Source organism: Protomyctophum bolini (assembly GCF_963924005.1).
Source record: "Protomyctophum bolini genome assembly, chromosome: 23".
NCBI classification, from domain to species: Eukaryota; Metazoa; Chordata; class Actinopteri; order Myctophiformes; family Myctophidae; genus Protomyctophum; species Protomyctophum bolini.
In genome coordinates this window covers 15,413,919-15,440,485 of record NC_137884.1, presented here as the reverse complement: position 1 = coordinate 15,440,485, position 26,567 = coordinate 15,413,919, and the positions used below count along the sequence as shown (strand labels likewise).

At 44.3% G+C, this 26,567-nt stretch overlaps 1 protein-coding gene across 1 annotated transcript in view; it reads right to left on the bottom strand.

The window, feature by feature from the left end:
• The window catches only part of exoc4 (exocyst complex component 4), a 153,663-nt gene that overhangs the window by 106,855 nt on the left and 20,241 nt on the right, over positions 1–26,567 (bottom strand). The window contains exons 6-8 of the mRNA XM_080757717.1: positions 25,473–25,561; positions 24,631–24,785; positions 18,354–18,519 (exon numbers count right to left, since the gene is read on the bottom strand). Of these exons, the coding sequence (XP_080613843.1) occupies positions 18,354–18,519; positions 24,631–24,785; positions 25,473–25,561 (410 nt within the window). The remainder of the gene's footprint in view (positions 1–18,353; positions 18,520–24,630; positions 24,786–25,472; positions 25,562–26,567) is intronic.

Sequence of the window (26,567 nt, the reverse complement as noted above, 5' to 3'; positions counted from 1 at the left end):
GGTGCAACTCCCTGTGGGGTTACCCGCAAGTTCCAACCCCACAAGAACACGGCCAGGGTGCCGGCCCAGTTCCGGCGAGCCGCCCCGCATCCGAAACGGTCGAGAAATGACAGAGTTACCGTGTGGGGGTCCCCGGGGGTTCACTAGGCCTATACTATAATAAAAATGGTCAACCATCACCAATTGTGAAAATGTATTTGTGGAACCGTCAAACCGCTAAATGTAATGCCTCAACTGCTACAATTGCAAGTGCTTGTCAGGGTCCCCAGTTCAAATAGGAGTATTTTGGGGAGTCACAGCGGAAAAGGTTTGGCAACCCTTGATCTGCAAAACCAAACGAGGGTTACCATGTGGGGGTCCACAGGGGGTCCCCCTACTGTACTGTACTCATACACCTGAAATAACAATAAAAGTAAAAAAGTTCAGACTCGGACAAAGAACAGGAGACATAACTGGGTGATTTTGACGACCAATCATAAAACCATTTCCCTGATCCGTCTGCATGATGAACGATGGAATCCATCACGTTCATATCACACTTCATAAAAATCTTATCCACTTCTAACAATAGCCAGGGAGCAGGGACCAGACACATACGTTACGACTCAAAGTGATCTTCATCTCCTCTATCATTCTATCTCTCTGCTCTCTTCCCTCGCGTTATTTCAAGCTCATTTGTCATAGTCTTCCCTCTACTTCATGTCACTGACTGTCCTATATTCCCTCAGTGTCTACATGTCTGTCTAACCGCGGACCCCCCCCCTTCCCCTATCTGAAGAGGGTTTTTTTCCAGGGATCCCCAGAGGAGAAGAGTTAAATGTGTTAATATTCAGATTGCTCAAAGAATGGAAAACAAAAAGAAATAGCAGATGTCCTGTATACTAGTAGTAGGACCCTGAAGTATCGCGAGACGAGACTTTGCCCGTGATTTGAAACAAAGTCAATGGTCTATGTAGCCAACACTTCCGCGTTCAGTTTGGGCCGCCGAAACGCTTCCGGTCGGCAGTAACTCATTCACTGTGAACGTACGGGCGTGATTTTGTAGGAATAAAGTTCCGTTCTTTAAACCACACTATTTCATTTGATTATGTGATGTCGTAGTTTTTAATATTTTGTATTATTTGTGTTGCGACGTTGACATGATGACATGAGTTAGAAACGTCTTAAAATGTCCTGTTAAAAAAGGGAGTCATTCCAGTTGTTATACTGCTGTGTTTAACAGCTGGAGAAGAAGTAGGCGGAGACCACGGCTTCACAGATTAAAAAGTCTGTCTGTCCGACCCTTAGAGTATATGGTCCGACCGAGACGAGTGGACTGGACAGTGGACACATTGGACTGCAACGATGGAGGAGGAACTATCCCGTTTCACCCGTTGTTTACTCAAACTGCCGAGGTTTACCTGAAAGCAACCCTTGGCTTACTGTCAAGCTGTGACGCTTGTTGAATGTACTTTATTTTGTAACAATGAAAAGCAATATATAACACTATTGCATTACTATGACATTAAAGCTGCTTAAAATTGGTGATATATATTGGGACACTACCGCTGTGGACTGCATGCAGAGATGCCGATTTAGCAGATGAGCAGATTTAACCCTTCACCGCCCGTCGCCACTGCCTGGAGTGTGGAGCCAGTGCTGAACTTGTCGATCTGCTACTCGTGATGCTTTTGAATTTGAATCCTGAAAGGCAACAGTTTTTTGGACATATGAGGTTTCCATCCGACAGAGAGGACGTGTTCTAAATTAGCCTCTCATTTAGAACAGCTTTATCATGTTACCACCAGGCAGGGCCATTTAGGGCGGCCACGCTTCTAATTCTGAGCCACAGCGGGTCGGGCCCAGCGCTTCTAATTCTGACGGGCAGCGGGTCGGGCCCAGCGCGGCTCCGAGGTAATGGCCGAGCAGATGGACATCCATCCCGCCCGTAATGATGTAATTAACGCCGGAGAGAGAGAGAGAGAGAGAGAGAGAGAGAGAGAGAGAGAGAGAGAGAGAGAGAGAGAGCCAGAGAGAGAGAGAGAGAGAGAGAGAGGAGCCGCATCGCAGTAGCGCAGCAAAGCGGGGGGAAACAGTCACCATGCAGCAGCATGAGATAATTTTGGGCGGGAACCCCTTTTGGTGTTTTAAACATTATGTTATAATTTAGCGATCTACAAGCTCATAGCGTGCGCTCAGTGGCGCGCTACGAGCTTGTAGGTCTGCTATTTTTGAAAAATCGTGAAAATATTTATTTCTGAAAACTTAGGATTAAGAAGATTCTTTTTAAATATTGAGGTCAGGCCTAAATGGGTTAAGCAACTAGTCGACTATTCAACTAGTTGACTAGTAAATCCACTAGTTGACCTCGTTGGTACTAGTTGATAGGCCTCAAGATCAGCTAGAATGCTAGATTATAGTCACCAAATGTACAGTTTCTAACTGTACAAATATTATAAGTGAAAGCCCTAACATGCGCTAGCTTGGCTGCAAGCTGACGTGTGATCATACTAACATGCACATGCGCACACACACACACACACACACACACACACACACGGTTGTGCAAGACTAAGTATGCAAAGCTACCTCAGTGTTACATTATACACTCCTCAGGCCCTCACACACACACACACACACACACACACACACACACACACACACACGCGCGTTGTTGGTGTTACAATACTTCTGAAGCCGAATTATACTACGTTGTGAGCTCGTAGGAAATGACATACAAAATCATGTCAATAAAGTATTCAATCACCCAATAATTCAAATCAAGCCCAAAGTTGACTGTAAGCGGACTTGGCAACAGTGCTGGTCGTTTGGCTCGGTGCTAGTGCACTGCAGCTAATCCTAGTGGGTGTATTAATTACTAATGATATGGTGTAACACACGCTAACTGCCTAACTAGCTAGCTGTTGCTCAGGCACACTGAGCATGGCCATGTGAGGCTGATGAAGAAAAGGCCTCGACCTCTACTTACACTGCATTAGCCCCAGAGTCCAGAGACAGTGGACTCTGGAGGCAATTAACAGGACTGCTAGCACATGGGTGGGCAGAATGACGGAAGGAAGGAAGGAAAGAAGGAAGGAACGAAGGAACGAAGGAACGAACTAAGGAATTAAAGAGGAAAGAAAGAGTGAGCAGCTATGGACTTCATGGAACGACAAATAGCCTATCAATAGCCAAAGACCTACAGTATAAGCTTGATTGTGCATACCGGTAAAGCCATTAAAAGCTGGAAAGCATGTGTGTCATTCTAGACACAGTGGTTAAATGTGGTTAAAAAGTAGTTAATATAGCATCAATCACAATTTTTTTTAAACTATTTTAAACATTATTTTAAAATTTGAATATATACTGTATATATTTTAAAGGCGCAGTGAAACGGAAATGCTGAACAACATGAAAATGGTGTTTCCACATGAAACACCGGTCTGAAGTTTCTGAACCAATCAGAGTGTCGCATCCCTTCAGGCGATGGGACGGTAGCTAGGGACGGTGGCTAATGCTATGCGCAACAGCGTGGTGTTGTTTGTTTATAAATCAGACGGTCGCCCAGCACAACCAGTTTACTGTTATGTGGCTTATTTCTACCCTATAATGTTTTCAGAAACATATTTTAGCGTGATGATTAAGTTGAAACCGAGTAATACACTGTCTGAATGTTATCTTGAATGGAAATAAAAACGGAGAAATCTGTAATCAGAAGCAGCTGTGTTGCATGGATGCGCAGACATGGGGAATTAAACATGTGAGCTTCATTTTTATTGGCTTTTATCGATGTGTACCTCTACACGTCATCACGCAGCACGTTTTCGTTTTAATAAATAAATAATACAATCGTTTTTATGGACCTTTGATATAAAAACACACAGAAATGAGAATTTTCCCATTGTTTTGGCATCCATTGTTAGGTATGCCCATATGATGACCACGGATATGGTCTAAAAGTGTGAAAAACTTATTTTTCATTTCACTGCGCCTTTAAAGCAAACTTTATTTCAAATCTTTGCTTCTGGAATTCCCTCGTACAAAATATTTTGACATGCGAGTCCGCGGCCAAATACAAAGAATATGGGTGTCCTTGACATGAAAAAGTTTGCGAACTACTGATATAGCAACATACATATACAAGATGTGCATAAAAGCTTTGATCAACTGTCCCCAAAGCTGGACAGCACTGACCGCCACTTAAATTTAGGTCACCATGACCTTTAAGTAGGCTATATTTTTGATTAATTGCCGGCCAGCTGCGCCAATGAACATTATAAAAGGATTATTCTGAAGTGCATGTTTTCGTGCGGTAGGCTTTGATAGCTCGTTAATTCAGAAGAAAATGCGTTCCAATAAACTAATGACACAATCATGCATCATTAGTTACGCACGCAGCTGTAAGCGTACCAAATGTGATATTTTTACGATGAGCCTATTAGTCTATATTTCATTTTTACTACTCGGTTATGCTCAAATCGCTTTCGTTCCAAAATATGATGCTGTAACATATGTCGTGGGGTCGTTGGACTACACTGTTAAATTAATTCAGACTTGATGTTGGCCACTTTCTTTTCGGACCAGATGTCCGGTAAACTGCAATCATTTCCAAACATAATGGCCTACAGTTACATAGGCCTATAGTGTCGGATCACTACACCAAACCACTTTGCCAAAAATACCTGCAATTTTTGGCTAGGGATGCAAGGGTTCAAGTGGTTAAAGCAAAATAGTATACAGGTAATTCATATTCTATCACAGAAAGAGTTGGCATCCCCCCCGCCCTGTTGAAGACGCCTGGGTTAAGGGTTTAAGCGTCTTGCTCAGGGACACTTCCAACACATTGTTGGCCTGGTCTGAAATCGAACGTACGTGCCATTGGAATGGGGGACCCGGGTTCGCCTCCCGGCCGAGGCTACATCAGTGACACCAGTTTCAAAGCGGTCAAGTCTGTTTGTGGGGTTTTATAAATATTTAATCGAACGAAAAGTATTCAAAATAACTTTAATATTTCTCCCATTAAACACAAGGCTCATTTTATTAATTAACAAGAAAATAGCAACAATAAAAAAAAGAAGCCAATCTTCAAGCTGCAAATGTGTCGCATCCGCAGCCAAATCCAGTACATGATCAGTTTGAGGGTCCTTGGCAATGAAAGCGTTTCAGAACCACTGGTTTACAACAGGACACTGTACCTGAGAACATGCACAGTTCCTCTCTGGCACAACGACGACGCGTAGCCATAAAACATATTCCCATAATTGCTGCTGTGTTGCATTGCATTCAAAAGCCGCACCTGCTAAATTACACATAAGAGGAAGGGTTGTGGTCATGTCAGAGCATCCACTTTAAGCGTGACGTTTAACTGGCCGAGCAGAATGTAGCATTACTAAATATTTAGCCCGCTTAATTTAGCGGAGCGCCGTCGTTTTCTTGGCTGTTGTAAGCAGGCAAAAAAAAGCTCCATTTATAGTTGGCAGGACACTGTGATTGGTTTGGCTGTGATAATAACAAGGCGGCATCTCTGCCAGCTCTCTCTTTTAAAAAAATGAGGCAGCGTTATTGGCCACCAACTGTCCTCCCACCGTTTTCTTCTTTTCGCCCTGACGGAGCGAGTCTGGCGTGCGACGGATATTACTTAGGCAGCGGCACTGCGACTGGCAGCACTTATTCACCTTTGAGGCACAACATTAGCGATGCAATGCACTCCATGAAGCATCTTGCTGCAAAAACACGTTCTAGAAAATTGATCGTGTCGCATTAATATGCACCGCACACGGCCTGTGGAATCTGGGGAGGACTTCAGGAGAGACTACCACAAAAAAGTTAACTGGAGCACTCGACTGGTCGTTCTATATTGTTCTACATTGTTTTGCAGGGGTGACTGACATTTCGACTTCCGACTTCGGTACTCTATAATAAAACCCACCCCCGTGACTGGTGTTGTAGCATCACGACCGAGGGGCTCCAGTGACCCATGACAAACAGGCCTTGGTCAGTGAACACACAGCGAACACACACTGACCGAGCAGTGACCGCATGGAAATGTCACTGTTACACAGCATCAAGACAATACGGCTGACATGCCTGGCTGGCTGGCTGACTGACGCCAAACAGCGTCTATCTACGTATACCAATAGTTCTAAAACTGGGGGTCCCCAAATGATTTTGGTGGGTCCCCGGATTAATATGCAACATTGTTTTCTGAATAAACAGTAAACAAACCAACATACGGTATATGTGTATACAGGGTACAGTATACAATCTGCACATTTCTAAAGTGACAATTTAAGACCTTTTTAATACCAAATTGGCCAAATTGTCAAATGCTACCTAAGAAATTACAAATCACACCTCCAAGCAGCCTCCCCCCCCCCCCCTCTCCACAAGGATTATGGCCATTACAGGAATTCAGCAATCCAGTCAAATCCTAGTCAAACACACAGACTTGAGTATTTTTTTTATAGCCATAGGGTGCAAATTTCAAACTGTGCTACTGTTATCTACTACAAATACTATTAGCATTGAGTGACTGCAGTTTCTTCCAGCTGTGAAATGTCCCGCTTCTCTGTGCTTAACCCTGCAAGACCCGGATATATTTCTACTTGCAAAAAAGAGATCTCAACCTTACTACTACGTTGTACTACTAGGACTTTGCAGACGAAATTATGTAAAAATAATAATAATAATAATCACACCCGTGTGAACTGAGTGGTGCAACTCCTCTCTCTCTCTGGCAACAGTGCAGCACTATCTCTCTCTGTTTCTGGCACAACAGCGCCCCTACTGGTACCAAATGTCATACTGGTGCTCATAGTCACAGAGGTAGGTAGGTGGCGGTGGGTTAACGTCACATAGCCGAACACACAGGTGAACACGGACATTGCTGTTCCTTGGAGTGGTTGCACCACTCAAAAAAAAAGTTTCATGCAAATTGTATGCACATTTATAATGATTATTAAAATAATAATAATAAATTAATATGTGTTGTATTGTGGTCCTCAGGACACACACAGCAGGTCTACAGATCAATACTGGTGGACGTCTGAACCACAGACTGATGGTGAAACAAGCAGGCCACCGGCCGTAAAGAGCAACACACTTCACACCGGATAATAAGACTGAGCCGACGACATCATATCGACTCGGTGCACAGTGTGTGCGTGCGTGTGTGTGTGTGTGTGTGTGTGTGTGTGTGTGTTGTCCTGTGCATTCATGCATGTGTTTGTGTGTGAGCAAGGACACGTGTCTAGTCGCGAGTGAAAGTGAGAGATTGCCAGAGTGTGGACTTTTAACCCATTAAGACCTGAGGCCGATTCGAACAGTTGTCGGAAAAGTCTTATGTTGCTACAGTATATCAGTGGTTCTCAAACATGTTCATGACAAGGATGTATTTGGCATGAAGTGAACAGCCAAAGTACAAAATAATGGGTAAAATGGTTCATCTAAAGTGAACTAGTTTTAAACAAGTGGGTTGCGCACATCCAGTCCCTCGCTGGTGCGGGACAATACAGTAGATAGACACAGCTCAGCTCCAGTGTCTATGAACGTCAGTGTTTTAAATAAATGAAACACTGTAGAGCTGAGCTGTGTGCAGACTTCTCTCTCTTTTACACTAAAATCTAAAGTGACACATGCTTTCCCGGTCTGAATGGGCTAGTGCAATTTAATGTGCGTGCATGCGTGTATGTGTGTGCGACTGTGCGTGCGTACACGTGCAGGACTGTCACATGTCTTCCTCAAGGGCTCCCCTGACAAAGGCAATTATTTCCAGCACAACTGTTCAATCTAATTCTGTTGAAGCGAGCACCACCATCCTCTCTGGGTCTGGTCCCAAAGCTAAATCAGCCCAGTGGGCTGGGTGTGGTTGGATTCATTTACCAAGGGAACACGCTTCATAGTGCTGCCACTTGCAAAGTAACGAGATGTTCTGATGAGTCACTGTGCTGGAAGAGTGTGTGCGTGTGTGTGTGTCCATTGGGTGCTAGGTTTGAATATGGAACCAGATCCAACATTGAGGAGCCTTTTTTTGGGGGAGAGCGTTCTTGTATTCGTCAGAGTATGTGGACACTGCTATCCATCATTACATTTGAGAGATTTTAACATCCACAATGAAGAGAAAAGCACAATGCAAATTTAATCGCAGCTTTGTGCGCAGTTCTGGTCGCCATAGACCATGGCGTTATGCGAGCCTGTGCTTTCTGGCCGTGATACTACTGACCAATCACAGCGGGCCTTTCCTACAAGTATGTCTGTTCGTGTTGAAGGTAAAAGAGCCATATTCTGTATCACATCGAACAAGGGAGCGCAACAACACCAGGGACCCGCTTGGATCATCTCTGTTTGCAGGGCTTGACATTAACTTTTTGAGGCACTTAGTACATTTCCCATTCACGTGTCCGGGCACAGATGTCACTTGTCCCGAGCGCGAGCACAGAAATTCATGCGCACAAGATTCTAGTACAATAATAATACCGGTGGTTCATAAACTTTAGAATGCCAAGGACCAACCATAACTCAAGAGTGTACAAATGGAACCGTTAAAGGGAACCGTTAAGGAATCGTTAAGACAGAATTGTTCAGCACACTGAATAGAAACCGTTGAAGGATTTGCCGGTGAGTACATTGAAGTACACAGTTAATTCATTTATCCTTCTTTCCTTGAAAGGAGTCTAGAGAACAACTTCGTATTGGCTTTGTAGAAATTGTTTTCCATTAATCCATTGGCTGATGGGTTTTTTTCCCCACAGAAACATGCTGACTGACATCTCTATGCCAGAGTGTCGCAGGCCCTCCCCCTCGAGAGACCCGGAATATAATTCCCGTTCATTTTCCTCAGACTTTAAAAAAAGTATTTATTGAGACACGTTTGCGTTTACGGACAAAGCCATTTGATTGATTTTAAAATACTTTTAAAGCTCTACATGGGCTGGCCCCGCTGTACATCATCGACCTACTGCCTCCTAAAACCAATGTCAGAGCTCTCAGGTCCTCCAGCAAAGGTCTGCTAGAAATACCTGCGTCCAAGTTGAGTCTTTCGCTGTGGTAGCTCCTAGCCTATGGAATGCCTTGCCTTTGGCATTGAAAAATGCTGAATCAGTTGACTGTTAATGACTCCTAAAGACTCATTTATTCCGTGAATATTTCTCCCTTGTACCTTTTGACCTGAGCCATTTTATAGCCCTATGTCTTTGTTCTGCCTTGTTTTGTTTTTGTTCTGCTCATTTATATTGTCAAAACTGTATTTGTTTTTCTGTGCTTCTATTTGTTTTTACTGTGTCAATTGTTCAGCACCTTGTAGCTTTGCTTCGAAAGGTGCTTTATAAAGAAAATGTACTTGCTTACAGTTCTGCCCAGGTTACATAGTAATGGCAACAATATTTTATCTATCGATCTATGCGATCTACGTGATTGAGATGCGAGAGTGTGGTCTGACTCAACACCAACTCAGGACTCCTGAATCGCTGGCCTCCACACTCTCCTATCTAGCATCAGGGTCTTGAGCTCAGCAGTGTTAAATGGTGAAATTATATTATATATATTTATCCAAAGCGTTTTACATAGATTATGCATTATACATTCACCAATTCACACACACATCTAACCTGCACATCCACATCCACATCCACATCCACATCCAACCTGCACATCCAGGAGTAATTAGGGGTTCAGCGTCTAGCTCAAGGAAACTTCGACACTAAAGGCTCATACATAGTCTACAACATGACGTCACGAGCCGTAGTGAAGAGAAAACCACCGCCACCACTCCAGCCCTTCTCTCTGTTTTTGCTCACCACCTCTCAACGTTATTTCAGCTCCGGTGGTCAGCTCACCACCGGAGCAGTGGTCACCTCACCACCGAAAATCCAGACTATGAATAGGCCTTAACTCTCTCTAGGGGAGCCCAGGATCGACCTGGGAACCTCACGGTTCCCATCCGGCCACTCTACCGGCCACTCTACCCCTGAGCCACTGCCGCCCGCTAGCTAAGCTGTTGTGTGGCGCGCCACAGTGCATCTGCATAGGTGCTGCTCTTCTTGCCTTTCCTGGCTTTGCCCTGGGTTGGCTCCCACAGAGTCAGTTTGCTTGCCACTATCGGTGGTGCCTGGCGCGGTGCGGTGCCCTGCCAGCCTCGCAACATCAATATTCATAAATGATTGTGTCCCCGATTCCTAGATTGTTATTGGCATCGCACAAGTACAAAAGCAAAGCATAAAGGATAATGCCAGAGGCAGGGGGTCGATATGTAAATGAATATGACAGAGGAATAAACGAGAGGCGTGAATTAAAACATTGTGTGAGGAGTACAGCAAAGTTCTGATGTCCGTGCTTCATATTCCAATTAAAAGAGCAGCGTTTGTCTTCTCCAGGCTCCAGGGCACTACCATTCACCTCTCTCTCACTGCTCTGACAGGCCCAGAGGAGGGCCTGAATATTTAATTTGAGCTCCCTTGCATATTTAAATATTTCTGGCCATAAGTTATGTGTCTGCAGAGAGGGCGAGAGGAGCAGGAATAATGATCATCGACATCACCAAAACAAAGCACAACGAGCAAGGAAGATGTCATCTCCAACTTAGTAAACAAACATTATGGCGGCAACTATAAACTATGTTGGAATGACTTACCACTGTCCCTAAAAAGTCAGTCGATGCCTTTAAAAATCTGCTAGAAACCCATTTGTTTCGTAAACATAGTTTATTTCTATGTACTGTGAATGTATAAGGATTATTTTTGCTGCTCTATGTGATGTTCTTGTTTTATTTTATTTTATTTCTTGTACAGCACCTTGTAACATGTGTCTTCACTTCTTAAAAAAACATACCCATGTTGTTATTGGTGGTTATTCCATGAATATTGTTTTAAAACCTATACATTAATAAATCAATGAACGCTCGGGTGGCGCAGCTGTAACGTCCCTGCCCATCACCGCAGAGGTTGTTGGTTCGAATTAACGCTGGTATATCTGCATTTGAATTAACCCTGGTATATCTGCATTTGAATTAACCCTGGTATATCTGCATTTGAATTAACCCTGGTAAATCTGCATTTGAATTAACCCTGGTATAGAGCGCCGCAGTCCCTCCCCCTTTCAGAAAAACGAGTGGCCCAGGAAATGAAAACCCAATGCATTCTCCCATCGGCACTTCTTATTTAATTTATTTAAAGACGGTTACGCCGCAGGCAAAGCCAACTCGGATCGTGACAAATCATGACAATGAACACAATATTTTGTGCCGATCAAATTTATAAGACGAAAAACAAAACAAATAGTGTTGTCTCCTGACTTTCTTTTCTTCTTTCTAATGATTTGATCGGCCCAAAATATTGTGTTCATTGTCATGATTTGTCACGATCCGAGTTGGCTTTGTCCGCGGAGTAACAGTCTTTAAATAAATACTTAAAGAAAATCCTATGGGAGAAATGCATTGCATTTCATTTCCTGGGCCACTCGTCGTTCTGAAAGGGGGAGGGACTGCATTTGGCCCGTGTCCGGGGGAGGGAAGCCGGGCGGGGGGGAGGTAACTGTGTGTAATCGACTATATCAATTAGTCTGAGTAAACATTTAAGCCCTGCTACGTTATACTTCATAGTATAATACTTGATACTGGTGGAGCACAGAAATACCGGAAATGGGCGATCTACAAGCTCTCAACGCAGTACCGTTTGAATTGAATATATCATTTAGATTTATAATTATGTAATCGCTAATACTCATTGTAGGTCATTTTTACATTGGATTTCACTGTGTAGAAAAAAACCTTTTACTGTTTTATTCGCCAACTGGGCGGAAGACTTAATATAATCCCTATAGTTGTTTTTGTAAAAATAAAAAACACACACAGCGGCCCATCTTAAATCTCTTGCCACAGTATTAAAAGCTACGATCCATAAATCAAGTGTGATGTCCGTTTCATATGATGTACTGTATGTCCAAAACTACAATAAAGTGCTTCATTAAATGTCTCATTGGAAGAGTAGGAAGACCACGTCCATACAAGATGTACAGTACTAGTCATAATGTATTAATATATACAACATAATGTCTCATTCATGATCAAGCGACAATCCACGGGTTGTCCTTTAAGCAGTCAGTTCTTTTCAGAAGACTAGTCATCATCTAGGCCTATATGGACTGTCGGGTGGAAACCTCATTATGTCCAAAACTGTTACTGTTCAGGCAAAAACACAAAAAGCTTAAATATGGAGATAAGGGGTTTTCCGCCCCACAACGACGCATCCTGGAAGAGAAGACACTCATTAAAAAGTGCGATCTGCACTCTGGTCACGAACCGGTGGTCGGACAACAGACGTTGGCGAGCCATCACCCGGTGAAAGGATCACTGCAGAATGTGCAAATGCGGCTTCTAATTAACCGACTCACAACGCCTGAAACCCCGGCGGCCGGCAAGGTGAAAGAGCTGGATGGAAGCTGATAGCGCTATAGTGACAAGCTGTGCCAAATATAGGTCAATTAGCAGTGTCCCGATGGGCCGTCACAGTTGCCGGACACGTTGCAAGGTCTTTCACAACAGTGATTTGGTTTGAACTATTGTCCCCAATTACCTGAGAGTATATTGGTCCTTTTTTTGATCGTTATATAGAGATAATTATCTGAATTCATGTACAGAGAAGCTAACAGTTGTTATATTTTGGTTGAAAGCTACAGTCACTGTGAAGTTGTGCAACTGACATGTTTTTCATGCTAATGCTCCCCTCAGAATAGGTGGTTAATGTAAAAACGTTCCCATCACACAGAAGATTTGGCAGTCCCCATTGCAGTAACTCTGAAGACCCCTTAGGCGTCCCGGACCCCCTGTTGAAGACCACCACTTAATATCTACACTAGATCTACAAGCTCACAACCCAGCGTGTTGTGAGCTTGTAGAACGGCAACGTTGGCCGAATGTTCAGAGGTTCACGAGGTTCAGTGGTCAATCAATTCCAATAAAGCACACACTCCACAGAAACCCGCTTAACAACAAACAACGAAGCAACTAATTTACAAATAAAGTAGTGTTATAACTCCCCCGTTCAACACCACCGATAACGCTGATTATTTCCTCCGGTGTTTTATAGCTTGAAATCGATAGCTGGCCACATGGGAAACGGCTGCAGCGCTGCCAAAAGAACAGGGATTACAACTACACAGTTCTTTTTAAAAAGAGCTCATGTTCATTTCTGTGCCTTGGCCCGAACAACAGAACCCTCCGTGTTTCTGTCAACCGCGGCTGTTTGTCTCCTGGCATGTCAGGTGGAAAGGTCATCGTGGGTTCTGCTGCCTCTCCAGGCGGGCGGAGAGGAAAAAACCACAATCTCGTAGAATTTCTTCTCATGGATTAAAGCGAATCAATCAATCAATCAAGTCCTAATGTCTGATTGGTGAAACAGTGCAAAAGGAGCACCCCAAACTCTATAAACAGATGGACGGAGGCTTTTTTTCTTTTTCGAACCCAGGACCTTCTAGTTGTGAGGCGACAGCGCTACCGACTGCGTCACCGTGGCCCCGTTGGAAGACGTGCCCCCGATGGTGTCTCTGAACATACAGCATTGCTTCAAACGCTCTAATCATAACATATTAACAGAAAACAGCCTATATCTACATGCTCTCAATGCGTCTGTGACGCAATGAGAGCATGTAGAGAGGCTATTTTTGCAGCGCATCACACTTCCATGGGATCTAAAGTGACAGAAATCAGTTGTGGTGACTGAGAACCTGAATTCACACGAGGTACTACTTGTGAACGTGTGACCTTGTAGATCACAAATCACTGCGAATCACCGGCTTCCTTTAAAACAGGCCTGAAAATGCACCTTTCAATACGCAACAGGGAGAGGAAATGATCACTTCTCCACTTTTTGAGTGGTGCAACCGCCAAACACTCAAAAACAGCAATGTCCGTGTTCACTTATGTGTTGTTCACCTTTGTGTCTGTGTGACGTTAATGAGCACCAGTATGACTATTAGTACCAGTAGGGGCGCTGTTGTGCCAGAAACAGAGAGAGAGAGAGCTGCACTGTTGCCTGCTAATGAGAGAGAGGGGGGGGGGGGGGCTATTTGCTACTGTATCAGACCAAGTGTTTGACTGTACTCTGTTGCCGTTTCCGTCTAATAAAGTATGCAATCAGAGAGAGAGAGAGCACAGGGCGAGGAGTGGGGTGACAAGGGCCTTTCATATAAGAGATACAATCGACACTGGAAATGATAACACCACCAGTGAGTGCATGAGAAAACCCTCATTTCAACGTAATGACTATTCTAATCAAGAGATTACATTATGTGGCATCGCAGCGGCAGGGGAACGAGGAGCCCCCGGCAACCGGGGTGCTGGCAGTGGACGCATGCTGTTAATGCCTCCTTATTACCGTACTGCTGCCGCGGCATAGCTTTAAACGCACGCACACGCACACACACACACACACACACACACACACACACACACACACACACACACACACACACCTTGGGTTCCAGGGGGTCCATCTAAAATACTTAATATAGCATCACAACCATTTTAACCACTTTATCCATTTATAGCCTTTGTTGGCTATTCAAAAAGAGCAAGCTACAATACAAGCTCGCATACAACTTGTACTTCTTCTAATTGGAGATTTTTATTTTTGAGGGCCCTCCTATGTTGAGCTTTAAGTGTGCCAGGAAATGGTATCTTTGTATGTGCGTTCCTCGGCCACGTGCGCGAAGACAGCGTTACATTCACAGAAAACCACCCAATGATAGAACCACAGACTTTTCAACTAATTACGATTAACTGTTTAATTGACAAATTTCTTAACGGCGATTAATCGATTAACAATTAGCATCCCTAGTTGCTGCCGGTCATGGCGATGGTGTCCAGTATCACTATCACTTTGCTGTTGCTTTATGGCCTGTTGTTGCTCACACTCTGCAGTGACCCTTCCATCATCCAGAGACTGATTGCACAGTCCAATAATAACTATGTTTCATGCTTTTATCCTAAAGTGCACGATATTGTTGCTGCACTAATACGAGGTTTCCACCCGACAGCGACACATGTGCACACATAACACACACACTCGATACCCAACAACACTATAGCGGCCAATCAGAGAGCTCAGCAAGACGAGAGCAGATAGACAATGCTTTGTTATCAAACTGTGAGGAGCTTCTGCGACAGCTGCATCATCACCACCTCTGCAGTGGCACCGCGCAGGAAGAATGTACTGTACACAAACGGACACCTTAGCAACAGTTGGCAGGGCAGCGATGCCTTCTCCTCTGACTGGAGGAGGAGGAAGAGGTGGAGCCATGCAGGCCAGAGGCTGGAGGAGGGCGAGGGGTAGAGAGAGATGCTAGGTTCTTGGTCTGCCTGTGATCCTAGTTTACTGAGGCACTACACACTACACACTGTCTCTGTGCATTTGAATTTACCTTGGTAAACACAGAGGACATAGAGTTGAGAGAGAAAGAATATACATTCTCAAGGTCAAAGTCAATGCCGTTGGCTGTGTGCTTGATTCAGTGACAACAAGGCAAGCAGTAAGCTGCATGTACACCTCCACATGTCCTCCTTTTCTGTTCCGTTTCTTCTCATTCTGCTGAAAAGCACATCGTGACTGTAGAATGTGAGACACACACACAGACACCGTGTGACCACACAGCCATGCATGGCTGAAAGACAACGTGAAACACCGGGGCACACGGCAACAATCCTATTGATAATCTATTGATGACTGTTTTGGAGAAGCGTGTTTCTTTGTATGTTATACATGTATTATACAGTACACACACATCCTTTTATATAAAAATTGGCTAATGGCTAATCACCATGTAGAACAGGGGTCTTCAACAGCGTCATAGGAGTTACTATAGGGGGGGCCCGCGTATCTTTGTGGGAAATGTTTTTAATTTACATTAACCACTTGCACCCTAGTATCCCTTTTCTGCGGGGAACATTAGCCAAAAATAGCCTATCAACATCGTATCTACAAGCTCCCAAGGCGTCGCAGAGAGCTTGTAGATCGGCTATTTTCACAACATGCTTCCATAGATGCATGCTGGCTTCATCAGATTTCTATGCATTCACACATAGTCACTGGTGTTGACTGTACCACCTCTCTGACTGTACCACCATGCACACATAGTCACTGGTGTTGACTGTACCACCTCTCTGACTGTAACACCATGCACACATGGGAATGCGAATCACAGCGCCATCTACCGGTCCGTCTATCTGTCTGTCTGTCTGTCTGTCTGTCTGTCTGTCTCTGTGCATGCGTCTGTCTCTGTGTGCCTGCTGTCTGCTGGTGACTGTGGGATTAAAAACTCCCGACAGGCACGACGGACGCCGCATAAATGACGGGCATATTCCTGCGGTGCTCTGGGGGACGCAGACACCAGGTTTTACATGATGAGTCATGTTGTGTTGAGGACATCACACTCATCTTCATCAACACCCCCCCCCCCCCCCCCCTCATCCCTCTTATGAAGTCCCTTAACGCCAACCGTGACTGACAACAATGACAGACGGTGAACTCATTAAGACAAAGCGTCTCCCTAAAGGCCCATTCGTACCGCCGCTCTGAGCGGATGCTGCTGCTCCTGTGCCCATACAGACGTTCCAGACACAATGTGTCATCATTCTTCACATACTCGGCTGCATACAGTAGTTTGTCTATATCGGGGGGGGGGGGGGGAGTCTCTTAAATTTCCCACGCATTTTAAAATATCTTTAAAATATATTTAATTAAGTTAAGCAGGACAAATTCACACGGCTGGGGGTCGCATAAACTTTAACCGCGGATAAGTTTCAGAGCGTGTGCTCTCCATGGCCAGGCTGTATAAAGCCCACCACACACCGGCTGCGTCCGCCGTGCGGCGGACACAGCCGTCTCCATTATTTTCAATGAAGCTATCGCACACCGGCTCCGTCCGCCGCGTCGCGTCGCCCGGCGCGCCGATAGAACACAGTTCTATTTTCCAGGCGGCGCCGCGCGGCGGCGTGCCGCAGACTGTGTGCGATGGGCTTATGACGGAAGCACACTGGCTCGCGCGACTAATGTCCCTTCATTGTGTACTGCAAGACTGGATTACCAGCCAAGGTGCCTGGACCGCTGAGCCACGGCCCAGGCCAGCTCTGCTACTTTTGACACATTGAAATTTGAATCGTGAAAAGTTTTGGACATAATAAGTTTCCACCCGACAGAGTCGGTTAGCTTTGAGACTTTGTGTACAGCCGACAGCTCGAAATGCACGCACCGAGTGTGGACAGAGAGAGTGTAATTACACACACACACACACACACACACACACACACAGTGTTGAGCAAAGCGAGCGCCCGCCGTCACAAAGGCCTCCTTGGGGGAGGGGGGGGGGGGTGTTGGAGGGCTGCCACAGGTCAGCCTAACAGCTGCTCATCTCCTCAACCAATCAAAAACAACAGGGGGCACAGAGGGGGAAAAAACAAAACAACGGGCATAAAACAAACAAACGCCAATTAAGGAACCCAGAACGAAGCCAAGCAATCAGGACTTCCTGTGGGCCTGGGCTGTCACCACTCCTTGGTGACGGCGCAGACACATCCATCACATTCCAGCGGCTCTGGTTCTCTGCTGATTAATTCACTGTAAGCCAAGGTGGATTAAATGTGTGTTTGAGCGGGGCCACGTGAGGGGGAATAAATCAAAGGAGCAACTAAACAAATTATTGTTGAGAGCCTTTAACCACTTGAACCCCAGCGGGGGGTATACAGGACGCAGGCCGGGGGGATTGAACGGAGGCGTACAGTAGGACTACTGTACATCCTCTCAGTGGGGGCTCATTGCTGACAGGTGAGCTAGACAGTACGGTACAGCAGCAGGGTTAGCGACAAAAAAAAAAAAGAGGAAAAATAACTACAGTCGGGGACAAATTTTGAGATCTGGAGATCTACAAGCACGGAATGTGTCACCTTCCAACACGCTGTGAGCTTGTAGATCTGCTCATTTTCTCGAATGAAATAGGGATGCTAATTAATACGAGATTAACCCATTCAGGACGGGAACCCCTTTTGGTGTTATAAGCATTATGTTACACTTGAGCTATTGAAAAATAGCAGTAGATCTGCTATTTTTTTAAATTGTGAAAATGTGGCGCAAATCTTTGAATAGATATTCTTTCAGAGCAAACGTTTTTAACTCAAATCTTTGCTTCTGGGGGGGGGGTCCTTGCAACAAGATGGGGTCGGCGGCCAATTACATATAATTCTGGGGGTCCTCCACATGAAAAGGTTTGAGAACGACTGACATAGGTTTTCCATGATTTAGATTATAGAAGACATTTTGTAGGTCTAATGGCTTTAATAAAGGCAGGGGAGGTGCAGAGAGCGTAGTGCGGGGTGGAGACGGGGGTCTGACCTGCAGGACCATCTGGATCTTGGCAGAGACGTCGGCCTGCTCGTACAGCTTCACGGCCTCCTCGTTGTGCAGCACGGCGTGCTGCAGGTGGCGCAGCACCACGCTGTGGGCCCGCGCCACCGCCTTGAACTTGTCAAACAGCAGCTCCAGCAGCTCCAGCAGCAGCCTGCAGAGGGAGCCAGAGGGAGAGAGAGAGAGAGAGAGAGAGAGAGGGGGAGAGGAGAGAAGCATGAGAAGATGATTTGAAAAAAATATCTTTTCATTACCGCCGTCTTGTCAATCTTTTATTTTGTTTTAAGGTTACGGTTGGACTATCTACAACTATATAAATTATTCTATGAGCATGTTTATTTGTTTGGACGGGATACCAACCCTATGTTTGAGGCAACATAGGGTCAACATAGATCAAAAAATGAAACATCTCTGTTTACTACGGTATGTACAAAACTCTGCTGTCCGTGTGCTGCCCAGAACCCCCATCCAGAGAGATCACATAACATCAGTGCTCCGTTTTAACCTATTTTTCCCCAATAAAGTGGTTTTATTCTGTTTTCTGCAAAAGCGACATTGAACACCTAGAAAAGCGCTATATAAAAATGGTATGTATGATTATAATTAGTTCTCACACTCAAACGTATAGAGCTGTCATTCAAACACGGCATGCTACAGAGAACAGCTATGGAACTGACCCTGGCCTATAACATTTCACAGCCCTTTTAAAGATTTCAGAAGCAAAGTCTCCAATTTTCACTGACACAGCGCCCCTGCTTCAGCAAACACTCAGCCGACACCATTACCAGCCATCATCACAGGCAAAGAACTTGGCTAACAGTGCAATCCGCCCCCACGCCAACGCCATAGAACAGATTCCTCTCATCGTTAGTGTTAAATGGCAGCGGGCTGAGAGAGGAAGTGCATCGGGCGTAACTAAACTGACCCTCTGGGTCATCGGAGGGCGCCACATACTAGCTAGGAAATAACCACTCTGGCATTGGCATTATCAACGCTTAAATGCCTTCATGTGGGACCCTGGCACGTTCAGGGCCTAGGTTTTTGAACCACAACGAGGCCGAGGCTTTCGATATTAAAGAGGGAACAATGGCCGTATTAATTGTGGATTATGGCGATGAGAGTGAACTGCACTTCATTTCAGTGCAGGTACTGTACAACATCGGTGTTCAGAGATAAGAGCACTTAAAGTATACTATACAGTACGACGTTCTGGTCCGCTCTCTCCGTACTCTTAACTTTATACAAAAACACCTTTGAGCAGACAGAATTACAATTCCAAAATAAACCAGTTCACAGTGTCTTTTTGTTTTGTTTATATTTTCTTCCTGGATGGTTCCGGCTAAACAGTGAGCTGCATTGGCAGGTTGCAGTCCCCCCGGTGCACCGCCCGCAGATGTTTTGAACAATTAACAGCATCTGTGAGCGACCGGCGGGTCCACCCGCGGCCGACGTGAAACATCTGGAGCAGCTTTGTTTCCAGGGGAGACGAGGATGCATCCCGTATTATTTACATAAAGACGAACTGAGCCCAGTCTTCAACTGCAGACCAACATCATTAGGAACTGGAAAGAAGGGCATATCGCTGCCAGGTCGGGTGGCCTGCCCTGGCCTCCGCAATAAATGTGCAGTTCAAATATGATTATTTTGGGGGAAGTCTATGCCCTCCCAAAAAAGGTTGAGAACCACTGGCTTAGGCGCGATTTATACTCCTATTTTAGAGCCGAATAAAAGTCGGTTCGGCTCTGTAGAGCCTACAATGTGACGTCATTTGAGGATCGGGGGGGGCAGGTACCGTCCTAAAGTAGTCTCTTCGGTGCTACTGAATATTTTTGACGAGCCGAAATCATTTCGGCACTACAGCGGTAAAATAGGAGTATGAATCGGCCCTTACACTGCCAACAGAGTACCGACAGAGCAGCACATACTGTAAAACAGAGTCAGTAGAGCAGTCGTTTATGCAGTGGTTTTCAAAGTGGGGTCCCTGGGGTGGTTCCTGGGCGTCCTGAGCATAATTAGTGTATAGCATCGAACATGATATAACTTTTTTTAATACTTTGGCTATTCAAAAATAGCAGATTTTTTTTAAATAATCGGAAATGTTTGGAAAATGTTGAATAATTTGGAAAACCAATGTGGGGATCGGAGGGGCTTATACTACAGACAGGGTGGTACAAATCTCACGTTGATTCATATGACAACAGCAGTACTAATTACTCTGGATAACAGATTATAATAACAGTTGATTTGATTTGATTTCAAAATCATCTATGTGTCATAATAAACCACCAACTATGACTATGTGCATTCCTCAACACTGGCCCGAGCTCAGACAAAAAAACATCGCAAATATTTAATGGTTGTGAATAAGTGAGACTAAAAATAGTTTTTGGGACATGGCCAGGGTTTCTTGGCGAGGATGTTAAGGACGTAGTAGCGAGGAGACGGATATTTCACTAGGGGGGACACTTGGTTTGGCGGTCTGTCACTCCAGTGGCAGAAGCACAGAGTAAAGGTTATTAATGGAGAGGTGAGGAGGCACAAATCATTCTGCCCCGACAGCAACCATATAGTTGTGGCTAAGAATGCAGATGAGCACAGAAGCCTTTGATGAAAATGATCAAAAGCAGAAGTGAGTGACATTACTGTAGGTATAGGACATCAACACCGAATGCTGTTTCCCCCCAAATTTGAACATTAATCTCACTGACTGCCATTGGCAATATATATTCGTCATTTCAATCGAAGGCGCAGCTGCTGTTGATGTCGTACTGTATGACGTTCGTCATTTGGAATTTCAATAGAGGGCTGAGTGTTCCTAGGGCTTCCGAAGAAGAGTACACCATGAAATAACGAGAAATAGAAAAAGACGTTCCAGTCGTTCCAGTCTAATGTTAGGATTTATACAAAATTAAATGTTCTCTGCTTTCTTTTTTTTTGGGTGAAAATGAGCTATATTAATTCAACAGCCAATAATGAAAGAATGGAGCATTGCGGTGATACTGTTGCAGTGAAAATGTCCTCACTATACCTACATATTTATCAAGAAATGCTGCTATACTTGCGGTGACCATGTGACCCTCACTACAAAGTGCTGCACACACACACACACACACAAGTATAGATCTTTATGCAAGACCGCACTTCCGGTAGAAGTGGTCCGTTGGTAGGAGTTTCCATAGCAACACGGCTCGACTTTAAATTGATCTGAAGCAAACAACAAACAAAGGAGTGCAGTGCGCAGGAAAGCATGCATACACACGTACACAGCCACACATGCATTTACTGTACACACATTATTACTAAGTAAAAACAATCTTTTTGGAGCGTGGCTGGGAATGAGCTACATAGTGGCCTAATACACCGAGGTCAGATGAGATTCTACATCTGATGAGGAGAGGAGAGGAGAGGAGAGGAGAGGAGAGGAGAGGAGAGGAGATCTGACAGAAAACAAGACGCTCCTTAAATGGTTCAGGATCAATAGACTGAAACCTACAGTTTCAAAGACTGCACCCAGTATGTGTGTGTGTGTGTGTGTGTGTGTGTGTGTGTGTGTGTGTTATCTGTCTGTCTGTCAAGAAGCTGACGTGACTGCTTTTAAAATGTTATAGTCAGGTGGTGGGCAAAAATATTGCATGCACACACGCACACAAACACCTGTCCAAGACTGGCAGTAGAATTTCTGTTGTCATGGTCTGGTGTAGGAGTGTGTGTGTGTGTGTGTGTGTGTGTGTGTGTGTGTGTGTGTGTGTGTGTGTGTGTGAGTGTGTGTGTGTGTGCGTGTGTGCGTGCGTGTGTGCGTGCGTGTGCAACACCCTGGGTTCTCTTTCCAAAACATGCCATCACTGTCTAAATTCCACAGACCCTGTCACTAAAGCAACAACAGAAACAAAGCCATATAGTTATAACTACGTATCTGACAACCATTATACCGTACACATACAGTGTACATATTATACATTATGTCTAATCATACAGCATGTATTTCACAGTATGTAGGCCTACAGTAGTCCATAATAATGTAGCATACAGTATTCATAATAAAGTATAATAACATATAGATATATATAATATGTTTACATCTATAATTAAGCAGTGGTTCTGAAACCGCGAATGTATTTTTGGGGGGTGCCCAGTTGAATAGCTACAATGTGCAACATTGTCTTCTCACTTGGGTCAGGATTTAGAAGGCGTCTTTAGACCCGGCCTCAATCTAAATGGGCTTTTAAGACCGTTTTAACACCAAATTGGCCAAATTCAGTGTCAGGGTTCAGTTCAAACATGATTATCCCATTTTGGTGTTAGCATTATGTCATGCTTTAGCTATTGAAAAATAGCAGATCTACAAGCTCATAGCGCGCCACCGAGTGGCGCGCTACGAGCTTGTAGGTCTGCTATTTTTGAAAAATCGTAGCTTTTTCAGAAAACTGTCAGGAGGTAGAAGACCTTTTTAGAATCTGATCTCAGGTCAGAATTTTTGGGGGGGAGGGGGGTGGTCCCAGCCTGAAAAGTTTGGAAACCAGTATAATACGAGTATGGTTGTGGAGAGCAGATTGGGCTGCATTCAGTGACAGTCCTGCTTGAGGAGAACCCAGGTGTAGGAGTGGACGCGTATGATAGTCCTCTGAGGCTTTCTCCACTGCTGTCCTTGCCTCGGTAACTTTGGGGCTGTCAGAGATTAATTGGGCCTTCTGTTCAGGAGAGTTTTCAATGCCACGTCTTTAGTCATTGCAACTAGCCTATAGGACGTCTGGTGTTTTGCACCTCCGCTACAGCGTCTCCTAATCACCCTGGCAGGGTTTCTTTCTCAATAACGACCCACTCCCCATTGATTATCCCTTGCATAACAGAGTGGAACAGGAACTTTTTGAGGGACGGGTGGATTAATGTAGTTAAAAATGTCTCGTCAGACAGTCAGTTCAGTCCAAAAGATGAGGATTCACCCCCTGCATACAAATGATGAATAACAGGGAAAAAAAACTAAACAAAAAAAAACACATTATTCATATTGTCTGGGAGGTAAGTGCTTCCCTACAGTAAGTGCTGTCATTATATCGCTTTTCTCTCCAACATAATCTGTGTGTGTGTGTGTGTGTGTGTGTGTGTGTGTGTGTAGGTTTTTTTTGCTCTTAGCTCATAGCTTGGCCATGGCGATACAGCCACTGTAGATTCATGGTTCTGTATTTTTCTTTGTTAAAAGTTTTTTACCAAAGAAATGAGACCATGCACTGAGTGTGGTTGCTTCCATTACCTTATGTGTAATTATTGTTGTTGTTTTTTAAACTGGGGGACAAAAAAAAAAGGCCATTGGAATATTATATTTCTCTTCTCATTCTTCAACAAAGTGCTTGAACATGAGCAATGACATCATGGCTGAACATGGCGATACACAACACCGGCTCGAGGTCAGAAAAACAACTAAAAAGCTAACAAAATAGGGAACAGAAAACTCAGTTTAACTCTAGCATCAATCTTCATTAACTTATCATTATTTGTGCAGATTTGGTGTCCAGTACTAGACAATTACAATTTACATTTCAGGCATTTAGCATACGCTAGTAATCCAGAGTGATTTACAGTAAACAAAGAAAACTAGGATCCTAGGTAAACGAAGAACCTATCATCAGTCTAAACTCTAAACAGTACAGAGTTGCAGACATCCGCGAGAGAAATAATACATGAAGAGGAAAATATCCATGCATGGCTCTTTATCCCCATTCGTTGAATTCCAAGTCTAGCAGCTATTTTTGCATGTAAACTGTCATGTCAACATTATGTGATGTACACAAGGAGAGACTCATTACACAGCGCATAATAGCGAAACTTCATTGATTCTTTAATTCTACCTCTACGCAAAATAACTTACAGGTTGTGGATCAGGTTTTTCAGCACCCTAATTCACCCCCGAACACAAAGGTCATTAGTCCCCCGTGAGATTTGATTAGGTTTGCCAGGTGTCACATTGCATTGGAAAATGTGACTGGAGGAGTGGAGCCTCCCCTTAAGGAATCCATTTGTAGACTCGCCGTTCAGGAAAGTAGCCTACTGCCGCAAAAAATATGTTTTCGTTTAATTTAACACTGATTACTATACTATTATTGATTTCGTGCTCAGACACAGCCAGCCAGCCAGCCAGCCAGGCACACACAAAGGGCACCACTTAAAAAATAAAACAGATTTGGGGCCAGCCCAGTCAGTCTTTAAAAACTATCAGTAAAATCTTTCAAAGTAAATTAAGAAGTAGGTTTCCCCCCTGCATCCGTCCTACCTGGGTTGGTTCTCCTGGGTCAAGGTCTCTCCTCTCTGGTAAGCGTGGTCAGCTATCTGGGTGGTGGACCTCTTCAGGATCTGGTTCAACTCAGGCTCCAGTCGCTCCATGATGGCATTGATAGTCTCCGGGATCTTCTTCAGCTTTGCTAGAGCCTAAAGAGAAATGGGAAAAAAATGGGACTTACAGAACTTGAATTACATTTTATAAACGGATGATAGCATTCCTTGGGTACAGTATTTCATTCCGAAGCCAGTGTTTTTGGTTCAGTCAAAGTCCTGCCATCATGTGCAAAGGTTTTAGCACAAATGCATGAGTTTCAAATTCACATGCAGGCGTGCCGTATGTTATGTTGGAGAGGAGAGCCAACAAACAAGCTTACCATAATGATGCCATAATGAAGTGATACCATAATGAAGTGAATTCATCACATGATGATGTGTCATTTACAGTCAGCAATTATTTTGTATTTTGAATGCTTCAGTTTTATACTCTTACTGTACTATTTACATTATTATTTCACTAACTTGTAGCTGCACTACATTTTAATTTGTTCCTAGATCAGTGGTTCTCAAACTTTCAAGGAACCCCATAACTCTGAGTGTACAAATGTAACCAAATGGACCCTTACTCTCAGAGTTAAAGACCTGTAAGGGCCCATTTCAAACTACGTCAAGGAACCCAGAGAATCCCTGGATGACACTTTAAGAGCCACTGTCTTAGATTGTTTTTAAATTACAAAACAAGTTATAAGGATTATATGGATCGCAATAGGAAGGAGAAAATGGTATCGGTACATCTCTAGTGCCGTGGCCGAAGCAGCAGATCCAAAACGAGCGTACCTTGATCAGGATGCCCATGAACTCTGTACTGTTATCTTCTGGATGGATCTCATGGAGGTCTGTCTGGTTGTCACGTGTCTCCTGTTGCCCTGAGAGAGAGAGAGAGAGAGAGAACAGTGAACTCCCCTGCTGAAATGTTCACCATTGAGGTAAGAGCCTGCTTGCTCAGGGGATAAATTGAATCTTGACCATAATTCGTGTCAGATCCTGTGTCTTGGTATGACATGACCTTTGACACGACACCAAATCTCTTTTAAATTAATCTCAAAATGCATGGCAATACGTTGTGACCTTGTTCATCGGCTGATTTTGCAACAATGTTCGGACCAGAATAGGGACGCTACTAGGGTTCATAAATGTAATTCCACTCACTCACTCACTCACTGACGAGGGCTACATTAGGGGCTAAATTGAGAGTGGCAGCGTGGAGCTCTAATTTCCATCGGATGGGGCATTCCAACGTTAACACAGTTAATGTTTATGGAAACTTAATGGACTCTTCGGCTGTATTTCCTCTCCGCTTTCTTTTCACCCTCCGTTTTCTAACTGTAGTTTTTGCACAATAATTACTGTAATTACCAGCTTCAAAGTGAGCTGCTCTGCTTGGTACGCCATCAGACAAAATGGCGAGCCTTGGCACTGGTGGCAGCGCTGCGGTGGAGGATGGGGCATTAACATCTTAGCAGCACATAATAGCCTGTGTGGGCTTTTTTTGCATAATGTGGGCAAAGTTACAGTATGCGTTTAACATCGGCTTTTTAGGCTCGGAGGATGAATTAAGGACAGGGCTACGCTACTGTAAATTGTATTAGTGCACGTTTTAAATGTGTCTCTGGTTGTGTGTGCGCGTGCCTGGACACTGCAGAGATGCTGGTGTACGCACACACACAGACAGGTTGGTATGGTTAACAAGTAAAGACCTCTTTTATACTTTGTTATGCAACGTTGCTGCGCAAGAAGGAATAGCACACAGGGACCTCAGATTGAAACTGGTTAACAACTTAAACCTTTCATGTATACTTAGATGACCGGATACAGCCAGGGCTCCCCTATAGCATCTCCCTCTACACCTAAATCTCTTCACGGAAAATTGAC